Genomic DNA, 18,582 nt, shown 5'->3' with positions numbered 1-18,582 from the left:
CCCCCCAAAGCTCTGCGAGCTGCGTAGTGGGAGAGGACGCCCTCAGAGCACCCTGCCCATCCCCACGGCATCTGGGCTGGCTCTGGGCGCTCACTGAGCTGGCAGAAGGGGCTGTAACTTGGCGCCCCTCAGGCCTGCGGGCAGCGGGGGGGCTGGGACACAGGGCCTGGTGAGCAGCGGGGGGGAGGGGTCATTGCTTGGCAGGGTCGGGGGGCACACAGGTGCTGCTGGCTGCGTGTTGTGTGTCACCTGCAGGGCTCTCTGGTATGGGGCAGGCTGAGGCACCACCAGGCCTCCAGGGAGTGACCCACGGGGTCTATTGGTGCCTCCCGGTCCCCAGAGTTGCGGGCGCAATTGGGAAGGGGGCTCCCCCAGCTGTGTATCCATTACCCGCCCGTGCCCCCCCCGAGCCCCTCCCTGACTGTCCGCTGGGTGCCCCCACAGAATTGCCAGGCCAGGCCTCGCCCTGTTCATTCCCCGGCCTCAGGGGGCTGACAGCACCTTCCTGGGGCCGGGTGGAGCAGGGCCCCCTCTGCCCCGGGGGTAGAGTGAGCACAGAGCTGGCTGCCGGGCTCTGTCCCTGCCCCCCCAACTGAGCACGGGGTGCCGGCAGCCAGGCCCCAACGCAGCAGCTCCCCCTCTTAGCCCCGAGAAGCAGATCCCCCACCCCACTACTCATGGGGAGAACGAGCTCTCTGCATCCCAGCCTCCCCCCAGAGCCTGAGCTCCAGGCCAAACAGCCCCACCCTTGCAGCAAAGGCTGATGGGAATCCCCCCCATTAGGGGCTGAACAGCAGGGTGGGGTGGAGGCTGGTGGCCCCCTGTGCCTTGCAGGGTGAGGGGGGCAGGGGCGCGGCAGTGTCTGTGGGGGCAGAGGACGAGGAGCAGCCCAGGGGCTTGTGGGCTGCAGGGCTCTGTGGGTGGGGAAGGGGGAGCTGGGCTACCCCCCTGCGAAGGGGGGGGGGCTGCTAGGCTGGGGCTGGCAGAGCCAGCAGGGGCGGGGTGAGCTCACCTCAAGGGACTTGTCCCCCCAGCGGGCGTGAGCGCTGCCAGTCGTGGGCCCATCCCAGGGCACGTGGCTGCCCGGCCCCCACCCAGGACGCCTCGCACCATGGGCCCCCCCCAGCGGGACAGCAGCGCTTTGCGCCCCGGGGCTGAGACTCCAGAGGGCCGGGGGTCCCGGCCCGGCTCTGGGGGTGCCGGTGACATTGTGGTGCAGCCGTTAGCGGGGCCCACGTGCTGAGCTCGGCGCTCGCTGAGCCAGGGTGGCCCCTCTGCCGGCACAGCCAGGCTGAGCCGCTCGCAGGGCGGGAACCAGCCGCCCCCAGCAGCCCCCAGCCTGCAGCGGGGTCAGAGCAGGCTGTAACGCCTCTGCCCCGGCCCTGCCGTCTAGGGGGCAAGGGACCTGCTTGGGGGGCCCTCTCCAGCACCTCCAGGCCCCAGCCCCTCGCAGACCGGGGGGGCTAGAACTGAATGGGGGAGGCTTAGCTCCCTCCCGCAGCGCTGGGGCACCCTGGGGCCCCGCAACTCCCCCATCCCCTGCATGCACCCTCTCCTGCCCTGCCCCATAGCCCCTTCACCCCCCCCACGGCCCTTTCGCGCCCCTTCCCCCCAGTCCCATGCCCCTGCATGCACCCCCCACCTCCCATGCCCCAGAGCCCCTGGCCCCTGCACACACACACACACAGGGGCACCTTTTCCCCCAAACTTTATTCATGTGGCACATTTACAGCAAGGATCAGGATAACTAGACGATGAGGATGGTGGGGTTGCGTTATCGGCTGGTTGAGCTGGACACCACACACCATGCAGTTGTTTACCGCTACGTTCAGTGCCTGTATTTTCTTTCTGGTGACCGAGCTGGCTCAGCCCCTGGCTGCGGGGCGGGAGGGAGCCCGGGTGCTGGCGGGTCACGGGGCCACTTGGGCACGGGCACCGGTGCTGCAGCATCACCACGGGCCAGCGCCAGGCGAGGCCTTGGCTCAGCAGGGCTCTGGAGTCCTGGCTGAGCCGCAGGAACTCCATGGCCCTGCTGCCACGGAGCCTGGGCTCCGAGGGGGACGGCCTCCCGGCCTGCCCCACGCCTGCCCCCAAACCCACCTGGATGGATGGGGCCCAAGTGCCCCCCCAGTCAGAGGGGAAGAGGCAACAAGCCAGCTGCTGCTGAGCTTGGCAGGGAGCCTGCGAGGGGCAGAGCCCGGAGCGTGGGTAATGGGGCAGGCGAGGGCAGAGCTGCAGCTCAGGTGGGTGGGCAGGGGAGGGGGCGCTCACTCAGCGGACGGACCCCATGCCTGGAGCGGTGGGACGGGGGGGGCAGAGGAATGACCGTCGTTCTGTGCCAGCACTTGCTGGTGCGTCCACTGCCAGCAATGGACCTGGTGCCCCCAGGAGCTGGAACCGCTTCGGCCGGGGAGGGGGAGGGGGGCGGGCAGGAGCCCCCCTCCTGCCCCCTGGGACAGACAGGAGCAGAAGGGCCAGGCTGCCTGCCACCGCCCGCCCCCTGCCCAGAGCCCTGGCTGGCGAGCCGGCGGGCAGAGAATACAGGCACTTGAGCTGGAGCAGAAAGCCGGGTTGCGGGGACACACAGCGGGATCGGGGTTAGTGTTCACTGCAAAGGGGTGAGGAGCGGGCTGGGAGGGGCAGGGCGGGGGGGGCGCGGCTCCTGTCGCCATGTCAGGCTGGAGCTGCCATGCAGCGCCGACGGGTCACCCGGCAGCGCCTGGCAGGGCCTGGCGACAGGGAAACAAACACAGAAAAGAAAGAGGGCGACCCATGGCTGGGGGGGCACAAGGGGGCAACAGGAACCAGGGGCACAGAAAGAAGAAGGAACTACAGCTCTAACCAGGTGGTGCAAGCGCCGCGGGCGGCTCCGGGAGCATGGCGGGCGATGGCCGGAGCAGCCCAGACAGGGGGGGTCCACGTCGGGTCTACACAGAGATTTTCCTTTCCATATATACAACCTCTACTGGCGGAACAGCGGAGTTGGGTGTGGCGTCGCCTCTGTCCTCGGTTGCCGTTCGAATGCTATCGCCCGTCCTCCCGCAGCGGAGGGGCCGGCCGCATGCAGCCCTGTCCGGCCCGCCCCGCCGATCAAAAGGGTTTGGAGGTCTGCTTGAAGATGAAGCCTCTATGGGCCAGCGTCTTCATGATGTTAGCGATGTTCTTACAGTCGTCTGCGGAGAGAGCGGAGCCGGGGTGAGGTCCGGCCCCCGGGCCAAGGCAAGACGCGTGACCCTGCGCCTGGGGACGGCAGAGCCTCTCGCAAAGGGCCCGGTGCTGGGCCCGAGCCAGCCCCACCATCGGCACGGGGGCCAGCAGCGCCGGGGGGTTAGAAACGCGGCCCTAGGGCGGACCCAGCCAGTGAGTGGCTGGCTGTGGATTGACGGTGGGGACGCCCCTCGCCGAGGAGTGTTGCAGGCAGGGATGCTGGCCCACTTGTTGGCTCCCCCATGGGGTAATGGCTAACGGGGCACACGGCCTGCCTGGGCAGCGCAAACGACCCCCACTGCTGTCCAGCAGTCTAGGGCAGCTCCCAGGAGACAGGGAGGGCCATGGGGCGCCAGAGCTGCAGGTGAGGTCGTTACGCTCCAGAGTAAACACCTATAAAAAATTAACCAATTAACCACCAATTAACCCGGCCCCACCTGCAGCCCTACGATCACGACCCTTGGCCTGGCCCTATAGTATCAACCCCTCCTGGCCTGGCCCTATGATCACGACCCCCAGGGCCTGGCCCTACAGTAACAAACCCCCCGGCCGGCCCTACGATCATGACCCCTGGGGCCTGGCCCTATGATAATGACATCCTGGGAGCAGCTTGGCACCAGTGACCCCACAATAACCCTGTGCCAGCTGCACACTGGCAGGCTCTGCCCTCTCATCCCGTCTAGGAGCAGGCTCCTTCCCTGCCCACTCACCTGGGCTGGGTCATGTGTGGGAGCGCAACCCTTCCGGGGGGCTGATTCCCCAGCGCTGCCCCCGCCCCGCCCCCGGCTTCCCCAGCATGACCGGTCCGGGGATTGCCCTGCCTCCTCCATGGGTGAATTCCATGGCAGCCTCTGTCCCACGGTGCCCCCAGCCCAACGCCTGCACCGTCCCGGGGCCTCCCCCGTCACACGCTCACAGGCAGGGAGCGAGTCCCCCAGCACCGTCCCCAGGCCAAGCAACGCAGCTTGGTTCTGCCAGCCCCCCTGACTCAGCCCCTCGCTCCAGGGCCTCCTGTGGGACTCCAGCGGGTCTCCCTGGGGCTGTTCCTGCCTTTGTCCTGCCCCCCGGCGCAGGTAGGCGCCCGCTGTCCCAGCCCTCCACGTGCTGTCGTAGGACAAAGAACCAGCCCAAGTGCTGGTGTCCTCAAGCTTAGCCCACGTAGAGACCAAGCTTCAATTATCCAGCCCAAGCATCCGATCCTCTGACCTGCTTGTGGCCAGGAGTTCTGCTGGCCAACACCACGTTCCCTTGCCGGTGCTGGCTCTCACGTCAAGGGCCGGCGGAAGCAGGCAGGGCCGAAGCCTTCTGCCGAAGAGCTCCTTGCCCCGGCACTTGACAGCGAGCACCAGCTCCGGGGAGGCGGTGTGCTCTGGAGCAGGGCTGGGCTGGCGAGGACAGTGCTGCCCTTTGCCGGCGGTGGGTTCGGCACCGGGGAGCTGTGGTGGTGCTGGAGCAGAGAGGCTGCGGGCGGCGAGGCGGGAGGAACGGTGCCTGCTTGTGTTATTTACCTGGGACTAAACGCAGGCACCGTTTGCTAAAATAGAAGCCAGGCTTAAATTGATTCCTGGTGTCTATATTTCATGTTGAAAATTGGCTTGTAAATCCATGTTTTGATCTATGAGGGCCGTCTCCTTAAGAAAAAGCAAGAGTAAATGTGTAATTTCTCCCTTGACAGCACACAGCAGAGAGGCGATCCTTCTTCCCGCTCCCCTCCGATTCGGGACAGCTCCACTCCCTCTGATTACCACTCTCTCTTCCTCGCCCCACGCCTTGATGTCTCCATTTCATTACCGCCCGGCCATTTATCAAGCTGTTACCGTAAGGGTGACTTTGCCCACTTGCGTGTGGCAGCGGGGCCTGGCTGCCGTGGGGAGAGCATGCCACGCCGGCGGGGGGTGAGGGGGGGCACAGCCCCCACCTCGGCACCGCGGATGGATGTTCTGGGCGAGGGAAAGCCACATCATTACTGATGTGTAAATGATAAAGAAGCCTCCACATTCATCTCAGGAGGGTAAATCCAGGGAGTGCTTTATAACCAAGCTGGAGCGATAATAATGTGAAATTAGGTCTCTCTATCAATGGGAGGAGGCCTTTTAATCACGGCTTAAAGGGTGCAAACGCTGTTTATCATAATTGAACTGTATCCGGGCTAATTGTGCCCATATTTCACTGTCTCGGAGACAGCAGCCGGGCTGGTGACAGAGTGCTGTGTGCCGGGATCAGGCAGAGCCCTGCCCGCTGCTGCCCGGTGCCACCGACAGCCACTTAGCAATGAGAAGAGGCTTCGATCTCCCCGCTAACCCACCGGGGCTCCACTTAACCCTTCGGGTGCTGGCGGGGGAAGGCGGGCCGGCTCCGGAAGGACAGAGCGGCCCTGGCTGCGCACCCTGGGGTGAGCGTCTGGGGGTGCTGAAGCTATGGGGAGCTGTGCAGCATGGGGTGTGAGCTCTGGGTGCTCTGGGCACCCGCCAACACCACTGGTAAAACCCTGCCTGCCCGGAGTCGGGGGGAGCCCCCTGCACCCCATCACGTCCTCAAGGCTGCCCTTCCCAGCTGCAGAGCCAGGCAAGGACTCTGCCTCCCACTGTGGCCCGGGCGGGGAGCGAGGGCCAGGGATGCAGGGCTCTGTGCAGCAGTGCGATTGCGCAGTGACTCCCTGGCCAGCTGGGCTCCTTCCCGGGCACTGAACTGGTCTGTGGGATCATTTCGTGCCCCCCACCTGGCTGGATCCGCCCGGCTGGAGCCCCAGGGCCTCTGCCTAGGTCAGACACAGCTGCCTGGTGACGCTAATGGTGCCACCCCTGGAACGACACAAGCTGGGACACGCCACCAGGAAACCCACCAGCCCCGCCCAGCCCAGCCCAGCCCGGGGCAGCCAGTCCTGCTCCAACGCCCGGCCCCAAGCTCGTCCTGAATGGCCAACCCATCCCCCCAGCCTCTGAACAGCCAGGAATGCCTGGCACGACTGACGGGGGGATTGGAGCCTGGCGCCCCTCCCCCAAACACAGCCCTACACCCCCCTCTAGGATTCAGGTCCTTCCCCCTCCCCCACATTCACCCACTTCTCCCTCTTGCTGGGATTGAGCTAACTCCCCTCCGCCCATCCATGGGTGCAGGCCAAGCAGGGCACGACACGGAGGCTCGATGCTATGGGCATGGGCACTGCAGAAGGACTCAGGCAGACGGGCAGCCTGTCTGTGCTGGGAATTCAGACAGCTTCTGTCCCAAGTGAGAGGTTTATGGGGGGGGTGAAGGGGGTGTGTGTGCACAATTGAGGCCTTTGCCAATTGCTCTTACTTAAAGAACACGGGGAGAACTTGCCCCCTTGGAAGAAATAAACCGAATGCTCATTTGGTGGCTCACAGACAGGGCTGCACCGGGACCACCCCCAGCCCAGCGGAAGGATTGCACCCCCTCGCTGCTGGGGAATCACGGAGTACAGCCGTCCCAGCCCAGGCACCCTGCACTTTACAGCCATTCCCTTCACGCTCCCCCTCCCCAGGGCCGGGCCGGAGCCCCGGTCCACAGAGAGCCCCAGTCAAACAGCAAATCCACTGCAGCACCAGGACTGGAACCCAGGTACCTTGCTCTAACCACTAGCCCCTACTCCCCTCCCTTTCACAGGGACGGGCCACCATCAGCCAGCTGTCTCCCTCTGGTTACCAGCGACACCCCGACGATGGGGCTGGAGGAAGAGATCCCTTCCCCAGGAGCCAGGTGGAAGCTGCCCTGTCCCCTTTCCACGCCCTGGGATCTGTGCCAGGGATGCCCCCCCCCAGCTCCGAGGTGTGGGGGGGCAAGTGAATGCAAAGGGCAGGAACACGGCATGCCTGTTCTTCTGGGAGGAATGTCACCGAGTGGGTCAACCAAGGCTGCTGGGCCAGGATTTAGGCATCTCTTTCCACAGGCTCTGCTCTAGCCGGATGGGCCGGGCGCAGCCATGCAGGATGGGCTCCGGCCTGGACTACACAGGAGGTCAGACCAAATGGCCACAGGGGTTTCTTCAGGCTGTAACAGCTGTGAATGAGTTCTGGGCTGTATGCCTGGCTCTGCACAGCCGCCACTCTGTGCCTCGGTTTCCCCATGTGTACTCTGGGGCTGAGGACATAGAACCCCCCAGGATGTCTGCCAAGCACGCTCGGATCCCCAGGTACGCAAAGTGCTGTTATCGGCCAGTTTCCCTGCTGCGTTTCACAGAGCGCCGAACCCTGCAATGAGAGAAGGGTCCCCGCTTAGAAATGAGCGAGGCGGGGCTGGGACCGGAGACCTGGGTCCATTCCCGGCTCTGCCACAGGGCGCGGCAGTGCCTCAATTCCCCCTGTATCCTGGGGATAACGAGGCGGCTGAGAGCCCAGCAGTGGCTGGAGAGGTGGCCTGAGCCAAGCTCCTCGTTATTCCTTCAGAGACGGCCTAGAAAGGCGAGAAAAACAGAATATCGGGAAAAACGTAGAAACCAGCATCCAGGCGCCTTGTTCAATGGGGAGACTGTGACATCACAGGCAGCTCAGCCAATCATCAAAGCATTGGCTAGACTTCATCTGCATGCTGCTCTCCAATTGGGTTAAACCACGTCCAACTCAGGCTGGGGTTCTGGGAAGTGCCCCCCACTCTGACGTCAGCGTGATGACATCAGCCAGAGGGGCGCAGGGGAGGGTGTTTCTCGGCAGTGGGTCGGCCGGCGGAGCGCTGTGCCCGTGGGTGGAAGGCAGTCGGGCGGCCGTGCCGTTTCACGGGCAGCGTGCAGCCGTGCCGAGGCTGAGGGAGAAGTGTGGTTATTTACACCACGCCTGGCGAGGCGTGAAGAAGCTGGGGGGAAGGATTATTCCATCAGGCGGCTGCTGGCACAGCGCACGGCCCCTGCATTTCAGAGCGACGCACGAGTGTCACACGCCAGGGCGTGCACACACGCTTACACGCACACGTACCCAGGGCGCGCGCACACACACTCGGTGCCTGCATGCTCCCCTGCACACTCTCTGCAGCAATTCTTCGGCACTGGCGATAAGTCTCCAGTGGGAGCAGGGGATTGAAGAGGGGCTGCGCCTGGAGAAGACGACGGATGATTCTCCGGATCTGTTGGTACTGTTGGGGTCGGGCTAACCGATGCGCCATCAAGAGCGATTTCGGAGCACCTACCCGACGAGGGTTGTGGTGGTGACCTGGGGGAGTCCCCCCAACCGAGCGGGACCATTCCCAGGGTGATTATTGGGCCCACGAGCGCCGTTTGACCCTGCTGTTCTGTAGCCCGTGAGCAGGGTGCCAGATACCAACTCCGTGGTTAAGAAGGTGGGGAACTGCCCGGTGCTGCCGGAACCTCCTGGGAGTCACGCTTTGGGAACAGGAGCGGTGGCGTGTGTCGGATCCGTAGCATCAGAGTCAGAAATCTCGCCAAGTGGTGGAGCCGTTCGACCCGCTGGAACGGGGGGCAGCAGGAACATAGCATGGGAAGTGTCTTTTCGACTTGGGGATCGGCTTGGGGCCTGTGGAGACCGGAGTCCCTCCAGTGCAAACAACACTTGGGGACTCGGGGGGCTTCCAGGTCTCCCACGGGCCAACAGGGCTGCTGGACGCTGCCGGTGCCGGGAACTGCATCTGTCTGGGGACCGTTTCCCGGACTCGGTGCAGTCAGAGCTGGTGGAGTCGTAGAATCCGTGATTGGTACGGGCAGATCTGGCCATCGGTGTGACCGTTTCTCACTCTTGTGAGACTTGGAACACGTGGCTCCATCGGGGCCGGGGCCGAATCCTTCTTAGACTCACTGCCACGCTTATGCGCATGCTTCCTTGGTCTGTGGCCAGGCCCCAGCATGGGGTCCGTGGCACTGGTGCCCGATGGAGGCTCCGCGGTGGGGGAGTGCTCTTCATTTGCACAGCCTGATGCGCAGGGGGGTTCCCCGGCCAGGATCCAATGCCAGTTCCAGGGACATAAGCGGACATAAGGTATATCCTGAGGCGGAGACCCTGGTCTCCCGAGTACGGGCAGGAACGGAGAAGCAGATCCTGCCCCTGGACGTGATGTGGGCTTCCCCCTTGCACTGCAGGTAGCACCGGTTTGGACCCCAGGGTTTTCGGCAGAGCAGGGATGGAACAGGCAGGTGGCAGGGAAATGCCCTCCAGACGGCAAGAGGAAAATGAAGAAGAGAATAGGCTGGCCTGGTACCTAGGCCTGAGGAAGGGCCTGTGGACCTGGGACAGGAGTTGGGTCCTTTGGGATGGGGAGGACCCTGAATGCTGCTGTGATCTCTGGTGTAAGGGCCCATCTGGCACCAAGGCAGCTCCCCTGGGTGGTGAGACGGGTTGGACCCCCAAGGGGACTACATGGGATGCCTTGGTGAGGCTGTTACAGCGCCGGAGGAGTTCGCCCGTGGTCCTGGGTTCGAGTAGAGAACACACAGCCACGGAGAGGGTTGTGCCCGGGTTCCCGACAGCCCGCCCAGAGGCTAGCACCCGCGCTTCTGGGTCGCCGCAGGACAGCTCGACAGCCTATTCTCGTCCCACGCACACGCGAGGGAGGGCTGGGAGCACAGGCCACTTGATGCCCTCGCCATCTCTCCCCCTCGACCTGAGGGCCCCAAGCTAGAGGGAGAAGCTCCTTTGTCCAATGGAGCGTTACCCACACCCTGGCCAAGCCGCGACACTGACTGCTCCCGGCACAGTGCCCCCGATCCGAGCGCCCGGCTCGGTCCCAAGGCACAGCAGGGTTCAGTTCCTGGGTCAGGAAACATGCCCACTGCTCCCTGAAAAGGGGTATGCCAGGCCCCATGGAAAGCCCCAGCCAGCTGCTCCCCCGGCCCCACACAAGGCACCTGCCAGGTGCTGGGAAGGAACGGCTCATGCCAGCCTTGAGAAGCCATTGGGGAGTGCGATCTGCTGCTGAGCCTGGCTCACGCTCCACATCACACGCTGGAGGCCCAGCCAGCCAGGGACACAAGGAAAAGGCCAGGGGAGCTAGCCCGGAGACCAGGCTTGCGTGCTAAGCTCTTCCCAGCGGCCAGCTCAACATGCTGGTACCAACAGGAGAGAGAATCTGGCCTGGCTGGAATCCCAGTGCCCCGCGGACAGGCCTGGCCTCGCTCCCCGCTCCAGCTAGGGCCGGTCGAGCGGGTCTGCTGGGGACACTGTGGCCGTGTACCTGGCACTGTCTCGAGCCTCCCTTCCCAAGCTGTTCTAGAGGCTTCCTGGACTCCCCGGGCAGGCCCTGCAGTGAGGTACCCACGCAGCAGCCGTATCCAGAACCCACCCCCCAGCCGTTATTCCCTGCCCAAAGACCGAACCCTACCCTGGTGCAGATACAAACCCAGGGCACTCAGAGCTCTGGCGCTGGAGCCACGCTTTGGGCTGGGGCAGACGGATGCCACTGGGACGACATGCAGCCAAACCCCAGACCCCATGGCACGGCCAGCGGTGCCTCGTCAGGGCCCCCGTCCTGTGCTCGAGCCTCCAGCCAAAACCCTGCACTGCCTGTATGCTGCACTTCCCCACTTCCAAATCACTAACGAGTGCATTAACTAACGGTGAACGGGCGTCCTGCCCGGCAGCCCCTGGCAGCGAAGGATGATGCTCCAGCATGTTATGCAGATCAGACTAGTGATCACAGGGATCTGCTCTATGAACCCCTGCTCCGTCCTCTTAGGAAGATGCCGCAAATTCCGCCCAGAGCCACAACTTCCTTTAGCACCAGGTCCCTAGAGCTCGGAGGGAGGCTGCCCGTGGCTTCACCACGGCCTTTCTCCAGGCTCGCTGCGGCTCGGGCAGATCCATGAGATACAGACATGAGACGGGTCCCCCCTGAGCAGTACCCCCCCCCACGCACACCCCTAAGAACACAAGCCTGTGATTATGCTGGAGTGCAAAGCCTGCCATAAGTCATTTAGCTCGGCTGATTCCAAACCAGCGCTAAGGTAAACACGCGTATTACAATTACCCATGTAAAAAACCTCCCCAACAACAGACCAACTTTCTAATATGCAATTACAGCCGGCTATTGATTTTACAATGTAATCCGCTCCGATTGATTTAATAACAGAATTATAGGCTGGCTCTCGGGATATTAGAGCAGGAGATTTTCATAAACTCCAAAGGAAAAAAACCAAAGCGGCTTTTAAAACAAACCTGTCAGAGGCTGGTTGGGGAATTATCGGCGCTATGGAATCCGTCAAGGCTGCCCAGCGGTGCCCAGCACAAGGCATTTCTGTGCCAAAAATGGCAATTGACAACCTGGGAGCACACTGGTGGGATGGCTTTCTCTGTGCGCCACCCCCTCCTCGGGTGAGCCCACAGGCTGGCAGCCGCTCTGACGGCCATGGAGAGCCACGGGCACACCACACCCCGAAGGGGGAGGCAGTGGAGTGCCCAGACGAAGTGGGGCAGGCACCCAGAGAACAGCTGCGACCCTTTCCGGGGCTTTCAGCATCCCACCCAGAGCCTGGAAACCCTCTCCACTCTGCAGCCACGCTCTCCAGCTCTTCCGCCTCTCGCTCTGGTGCCATTGCTGGGAAGGTTGTGATGCCCCCCGTGCCATTACTACGCTGCGGCCACTCTACAGCCAGGCAAGCCCTTCTCATAGGGGTAGGGAGAACACACCTGTGACACACACAGACCTCCTGAGAGCAGGACCCTGATGCCCCTAAACCTGAATGCGAAATACAGGCAGCTCATAGGCCTCTGCGCTGATGCCCATCATCGGAGGATCTGGGCACCTTCCATGTCTAATGGATCGGCTCTGCCAAGTGCCTAGTGGGTCCATGGAGTCTGGCTCGTCTCCCATCCCCGGGAAATCTCTGCTTGGGGGAGGGTTTTTGGGGGGGTTGTGGACTCCTTTGACAGTTTCTTGTCCTATTAATTTGGGGGAGGCGAGGGATTGGGAGCAGTCACGGGTGGAAAAGGTTCAGGGTTTACTAGAGTGGCACAGGTTCTGCATTCACCTGCTCTCCTCTGGGCATGTCTTCAGCTGCCCCATCCCTTAGGGGCACGCGCTGCTTTGCAGGCCTGGGGGCAAGGCGGGGAAGCAAAGCCTGGTGTGCCAGGACTCCAGCCTGGGCCTCGCAGAGCACAGCTTGCCGGGCCACTCGTTGCCTGCGTCTGAGAGGCTGCTGGGAAGCTGTAGTGAGGAGCTCAGACGTCTCTCCCATACACAGGCGTCACCGATCCCCAAATCCCCAGGCCGGAAGGAACCCTCATGGGGAGCTAGTCTGACCTCCTGCATAGCACAGGCCAGAGACCTTCCCCACAATAGCTCCTAGGGCAAGTCTGGTAGAGAAATAGCCACTGGTGAGTTAAACATGGCCAGGGACAGAGAATCCACCACGACCCTGGGGAAATCGTCCCATGGTTAATGACCCTCACTGTTAAAAACCGATGCCTTATTCCCAGTCTGAATTTGTCTAGCTTCAGCTCCCAGCCACTGGCTCGTGCTAGCCGTGTCTCTGCTAGCCCGGAGAGTCCCTGAGTAAATATTTCTTTCAGTGTGGACTGGGATCAAGTCAGCCCTGAACCGGCTCTTCGTTACATTGAACAGACTGAGCTCCTTGCGTCTGTCACTCCAAGGCAGGTTTTCTAACCCTCGAATCACTCCCGCGGCTCTTCTCTGACCCCCTGCACTCTGTCACCACCCATCCTGAATTGTGGGCACCAGTTCACTTGAGCCCGCCCCAGCTGTCTGGGGAGGACTCTGCAAAACACGAGTGTGCCCGTGCCCCTGCGACATGCAACCTATGGTCCTGCACCGTGCACCAGCCCTGTCTTTGCCCCATCTTCCCACAGGCTCAGTCTGTGCAGGAAGCAGGCACATGGCTCAGTAACTGCCCCTTCCCCAGCCAGGTTCTGGGTATCCCACCCCCGCCCCCGCCGCTTCCCCTGGGCTGGCCCCACATCCCACCCATCCCGTTCTCACTCGCCAGGGCTCCCCCTAGTGTTTGCCTGGGGACTCCACAGCCCGGAGGCTGGGAACCCATAAGAGGGCTCCCGTGGGGCAGGGCTGGGCCTTCTCCAAGGTGAAACTACTCTGGGCTCAGGGCCCAGCGCCCAGCGCAAGGCGAGGCTCTGCTTGAGCCTGGGCCCAGGGCATGGGCTGGACTTGAGCGGGCCCTAGGCCTTGTTTCACCCAAAGTGACCAACTCTGCCCCTCTGAGTCCGGTGCACTCACCCCAGACGTACCCGGGTGTAAACCAGGCCCCGGCACTGTCACTGCTGTGACTGCCGGCTTCTCATCTCTTAGCCTGGGGCCGTACATGCACGAACCCACAGCTTGTGCCACTCACACATGTATGTACACACATGCACACCTGGTGCCACACGTACACACACACATGCATGCACACTAGTGCCACACACATGTATGTACACACATGCACACACCCATACCTGGTGCCACATATACATGTACGTACACGCACATGCACAAACACGATGATGCCACACACACGCACGCAAGTGCACACACACACATATGCACACCTGGTGCCCAACCCACACATGCACGCGCACCTGGTGCCCAACCCACACACGCACGCACACACACATGCACTCACTCACACACACACACACCTGGTGCCCAACCCACACACGCACACACACACGCACGCATACACACATGCTCTTCCCCTCAATGTATTCCTGACTTTATGGGCACATTCTTCTTGTCAAGCTGACAGGGCAGCTAAGTGGATTTCTCCCTGATACACGGACGGATTATCACATTACTCCAATGTCCTACACAAACATATTACTTTATATTCAATAGCCCTAATGAATATAAACGGCTTTTTCTTTTTGGGGGAGGGGGCAATCTATAGATTTTTAATGAGGCCACTATTAACTCCCTCCTCTTTAAAGCAGCCGTGGGTGCAGCCTCTGACGAGAAAATCAATGGTGTTATTGTAGGAATATTGTATATTGATATTGTAATAATAAGATGCAATTGATTTAGGGGCTGTTGTGTGGTGTGTATGAATGGGGTCAGCGCGGGGTTACTCGGACAGGCTCCTATCGCTTTACTTTGCTGCCCTCTCTCTGGGTTTGTCCCATCTCAGGGAACCACCCCCCTCCGACCCCTAGGCCCAGGCCAAACCACCTGGGGATACCTAGGAATTGCCGGACTTGAGTCCATCTAGCCTAGTATCCGTCTCTGACACTGGCCAACCCCATGTGCTGCAGAGGAAGGTGTAAGAACCTGCGCCATGCAGATGCGAGCCGATCTGGGTCTCATCCTGGGCTCGATGAGCTAGAGACTGGCTTAAACCCTGGAGCAGGAGATGATTATCCCTCCCAACCCTGCTTTTTTTTAGCATTGCCAAGGTAACACCTCCATCTGTTCTTGTGATCCACGTCCAGGCCCTCTTTGAATCTCACTAAGTTCTTGGCCTCAGTGCCATCCTGTAGCGGTGAGTTCCACAGGCACACTATGAGCCGAGGGTTTGAATTTGCCACCTTTCACAGAATGCCTCCTGGTTCACATGTTGCGACAGCGAGAACAGGCGCTCCTGCTCTCCCATCTCCACAGACACTCTATGCTCTCAGCCAGTCCCAGCACCAGAGAAGGGCGTTTGAGGCTTCTGGGTGTCAGCCCATATCCTGCCATTACATGTTTCACCCCTGAGGCCCCTGGCACACAGAGCCAGATGCTGATCTCCATCAGGCCAGTGGAAATCAGGAGCAACTCCACTGTTGTCAAACCAGCATGAGGGAGCTCAGAATCTGGCCCAGGGAGTTTGTTTTTTAAAGCCAGACCCAGGTGTGCCCCTGTGGGCCTCCCGCAGGGTGCTGCCAGGCCAACGTGACAGACTCGGCCCCTTCACATGGGACTGAACTGTGCTGTGCCCACTCCATGGTGAATTACTCCCTTGGGACTTGTGACCTCACAGCTGCAGCCGCACGGGGGCCATGAGGTTGGGACCTATAGACGAGCAGTATGCAACTGTACACGCAGAGCCCTCCAGGGGAAGAGGGAACGTGTGCTTCGGTGAGAGAACTCCTGAGTCTCCAATGACTAATAGCTCAGATTCATACAGCACCTTTTCTCCCGAGGAGCTTTACAAACCCAAACAGCCTGTCTGGTAGCTAGGATCTCTTCCCCCACCACTGCAATGCAGCCACCCCTGGGTGGAAGGTGGCAGCTGTTGAACAATGTACAGCACCACTACCCAACAGTGTAGGCTGGACGTGAGAAATGATTCTCTATTCAGTTGAACCTGCAGGGGCAGTTCAGAGAGGCAGAACAGAACGACCTGTCTGGAATTTATCAGGGACCCCTGGGTCAGTGCTCCCATGCTTATGAAAAGTGCCAAGATATTTAATGACCACAAGTCGTCAAGACACCAGGGTAACGTCTCAGCCCAAAGACGGCAGCACAGCGCCCCCTAGTGCCAGAGTGGGGCTGGGGCCAGCACTGATTCCCGAGTTGCAAACAGCACATCCTGACTCGTCTAGACACTCCGTGGAGGTCTCCCACCCACATACTTCACGGGCTGCAGCTGGGCTGTCGTGATTCAGTACTTCCGGAGATGCTGCTCCAGTGCCCAGAGGGCAGGAAGGGGCACAAGGTAGCTGCAACAGGGAGGTGAAGTCCCTCCACCCCTCCAACCTCCGATGCTGCAGGTACAGCCATTCAGGTGTCAGGCTCCACTGGGGGCTGGGAGAGAAGAGAAGGGGCTCAACTGATGGACCCTACTCCCTGGGCGCGAGCTACAGCTTGGATCACCCGTCCCGGAGCCAGACACCTGCACCAAACACCCCTGGCCAGACCCTGCCCTGCATGCCATGGCGTTGGCCTGGCAGCACGGTGCCCGGGGCTTCAGCTGGCTTGTGGAGGGAGAGCGAGGCTGCACCATGCTATGCCAGGGCAGCTGCCCCTGTGGTGCGGCGACATACCGAACCCCATCGCAGGCAGTGGGCTCGGAAATCACAGGGGGCCCGGCCACTGCCCCAGCAAGAACGAGCTCTCGAGGTGTCCAGCCCCTATGGCCAAGCCCTGCCACACGCGTTCCACCTGGGAAGACGGATCACCCCGAGCCCCGCACTGAGCAGGTCCATATTTAAACTGTCCCCATGCTTTATGGTCTGTACAGGAACCGCCGCTCAGGTGCCCGGGGACCATTTGTCAATGTTATAATGGCAGATTACTGGTAATGAATAATACCACCGCTGCCTTTGTAGAACAGCTCCTCGGCAGCGGGAACAGGGCTGCCCGCCCCAGCCTCCCTTCATCCTCCTGCTGTCACCCCAAATCCAGATCACCTTGAGCACGGCTGGGGGGGCCGGACTGGTGCCAGACCCTGCCCCAGCCGACACCGTCCCCAGCCGGCTGCGCGCGCTGACAATTGCACAGTTTTTTTCTGGTCTGTCAGTTTACGAATCATCTTCACTCCTGCCTGCGCCACTTGCCAGCTGCTAACAGCAAGTATTGGGCAGCATCCACCCTCCTGCTGGGCTCCGTTGCATGGGGCGAGATACGGAGCCAGACCCAGCTGTTGTGGGAGCCCCCCGTCTCCCCGGAGCAAGCTGCCTGCAGCAGGGAGAAGTGCACGGAGCTGCATGTTCTCTCAGGTGTCACTCCTGCACCACCTCCCTTCCTGGGGCTTTGCCAGCGCTAACAGACCTGTGTGAATGGAGCTGTTTACTACCAGAGCAAAGTCGTCTCTGCCCCATTACCCATCCCAGGGCTCTGTGGGCCAGATCCCGAGACCATCGCTCGATCCCAGGGCACTATTCGAAGGGAGTGTCAGAGTCCCCACCAGGGATCGGGGAGAACCCAGGCGTCCTGGCCAACGTTCCCTCTGGGATTGGGAGGGCAACATTGCTGGGCAGAGAACAGCCACTTTGCCTGGCACCACCTGCCTGTGTCGGGCTCTCAGTGCAGAGCCCAGGCTGCTCTGACCCACTTGCGCACCCCTGGCCTTCAGCTGCCTCCACCCGGAAGCTGAGTGGGCCATGCTCAGCTGGGGAAGCCAGGGCAGGGCAGGCCCCTGCTGAAGGCAGCAGCAGCAGGTCTCCGCAGCGAGTGCCTGTCAGGACGGGGACAGCGGGAAGCCAACAGACTTGCAACTCCTCACCCCACGAAAGGCAGCACCGTAGGGGAGGGCTGAGTGTGGGCGTGGAGCTCCCCAGGCCTGCGGGGGAGGCAGTGGCAAAGACTGGGTGCCGCTGCTGCAGAGCACCCCCCTCTGGCTGCTGCAGGAACAGCGCTCACTGGTGCTGGGACCTCCAAGGGTGGTTCCCAGGGCCATTCCCAGCCAAAGCGATGCCCATGGTGGGACCGTCGCTGGCGGGAACCATGAAGGAGGAGTGGGGAGGAGAGAAGGGGGGTGACCTGGCCCACCTCCCCGCAAACGAATGGGTCTAATAACCTCTCTCTGCTGGCAGACAGGGTGCCCCGGGACAGCTGGTAGGTAGATTGGGTGGAGCTGCCAGTGAGCGCTCAGGATATTAAGAATAACTTACCTCATTAGCTGCAATTACATTACTGCCACACACCTCATTTCTTTGCGCAGAACAGAAATTAGTTTTCTATTGACTTCATCTGAGCGCCATCCCTGGGCCCCCCCCCCGGTCCTGCTCCAAAGGGGCGTTCGGGGCAAACCTGCTGCTGCTTTCCCTCTGTGGGGTGGGGAGGAGGACGCCCTCCCCCCTCTGCGTCCCTGCAGAGGAGGCAGACTCAGGCAGGAGGGGAGGACGGGCGCCTCATGGCCTAGGTGAGGCCTGACTGCGCTCATGGGAAGACAGATGCTGGGGTGAAATGGCCCCCTGCACCACGGGCGAGCGCAGAGGCTCAGCGGTTGGTTCCCCCACCCAGCCCTGGGTACAGGGGTAATTTCACCTTGGATATTAATGCACTGCCTCCCCACTTCCCTTTGGAGACCCCCTGTACCCTGCACTCAGACCTCTCCCATAGCCCCCCAGGGCAGGCAGGGCGGGTGGTCTATTGGGGGAGTCTCCCTGGCTGCTGGCTGGACGTGCCTGGCAGGACAATGCATCCAAAAGCCAGGCCCGGCTCTCACTGCGGTGTCTGGGCATTCGCAGGACAGGCGGAGGGAGGGACGCCGCGCCAGGCTGAGACACAAGCTGAGCCCCACTGGCTGCTTTCTCCCAAATCCGTGAGCTCACCGGGGTCTGTGCAACTAGACCACGCGAAGGAGGGCTCAGCCCCTGCGCTCCCCTGCCCCGCGCCCCGATCTGGGCTAAGCGCCGCATGTCCTGCTGGGGGCTGGAGCAGCCAGTGACAGCGCCTACAGCACCCCCCTGCTTGAGAGTCTCGGAGACCCCCACAGCCAGAAGTCCACACCCATTCTGTGGAGCTGCCTCCCCAGACAGCCCCCCTGCCCCATTCCCCTGGGAGAGCCAACACCGACCCACCGTAACGCCCCCCAGACAGCCCCCGGCC

The 18,582-nt window shown here is 61.9% G+C and overlaps 1 protein-coding gene across 5 annotated transcripts in view; it reads right to left on the bottom strand.

Moving 5' to 3' along the window:
- Nucleotides 1–1,700: 1,700 nt before the first annotated feature.
- ERI3 (ERI1 exoribonuclease family member 3) overlaps nucleotides 1,701–18,582 on the bottom strand; it is a 238,125-nt gene continuing 221,243 nt past the window's right edge. For all 5 annotated transcript variants that reach the window (XM_038413981.2, XM_038413982.2, XM_038413983.2 and 2 more), the window contains exon 8: nucleotides 1,701–3,173. In XM_038413981.2, the coding sequence (XP_038269909.1) occupies nucleotides 3,091–3,173 (83 nt within the window). In that variant the 3' untranslated portion in view covers nucleotides 1,701–3,090. The remainder of the gene's footprint in view (nucleotides 3,174–18,582) is intronic.

Source organism: Dermochelys coriacea, chromosome 8 (genome assembly GCF_009764565.3).
Source record: "Dermochelys coriacea isolate rDerCor1 chromosome 8, rDerCor1.pri.v4, whole genome shotgun sequence".
In the NCBI taxonomy this organism is placed as follows: Eukaryota; Metazoa; Chordata; order Testudines; family Dermochelyidae; genus Dermochelys; species Dermochelys coriacea.
The sequence above is the reverse complement of the archived record's forward strand: the minus strand, read 5'-3'. Positions and strand labels throughout refer to the sequence as shown.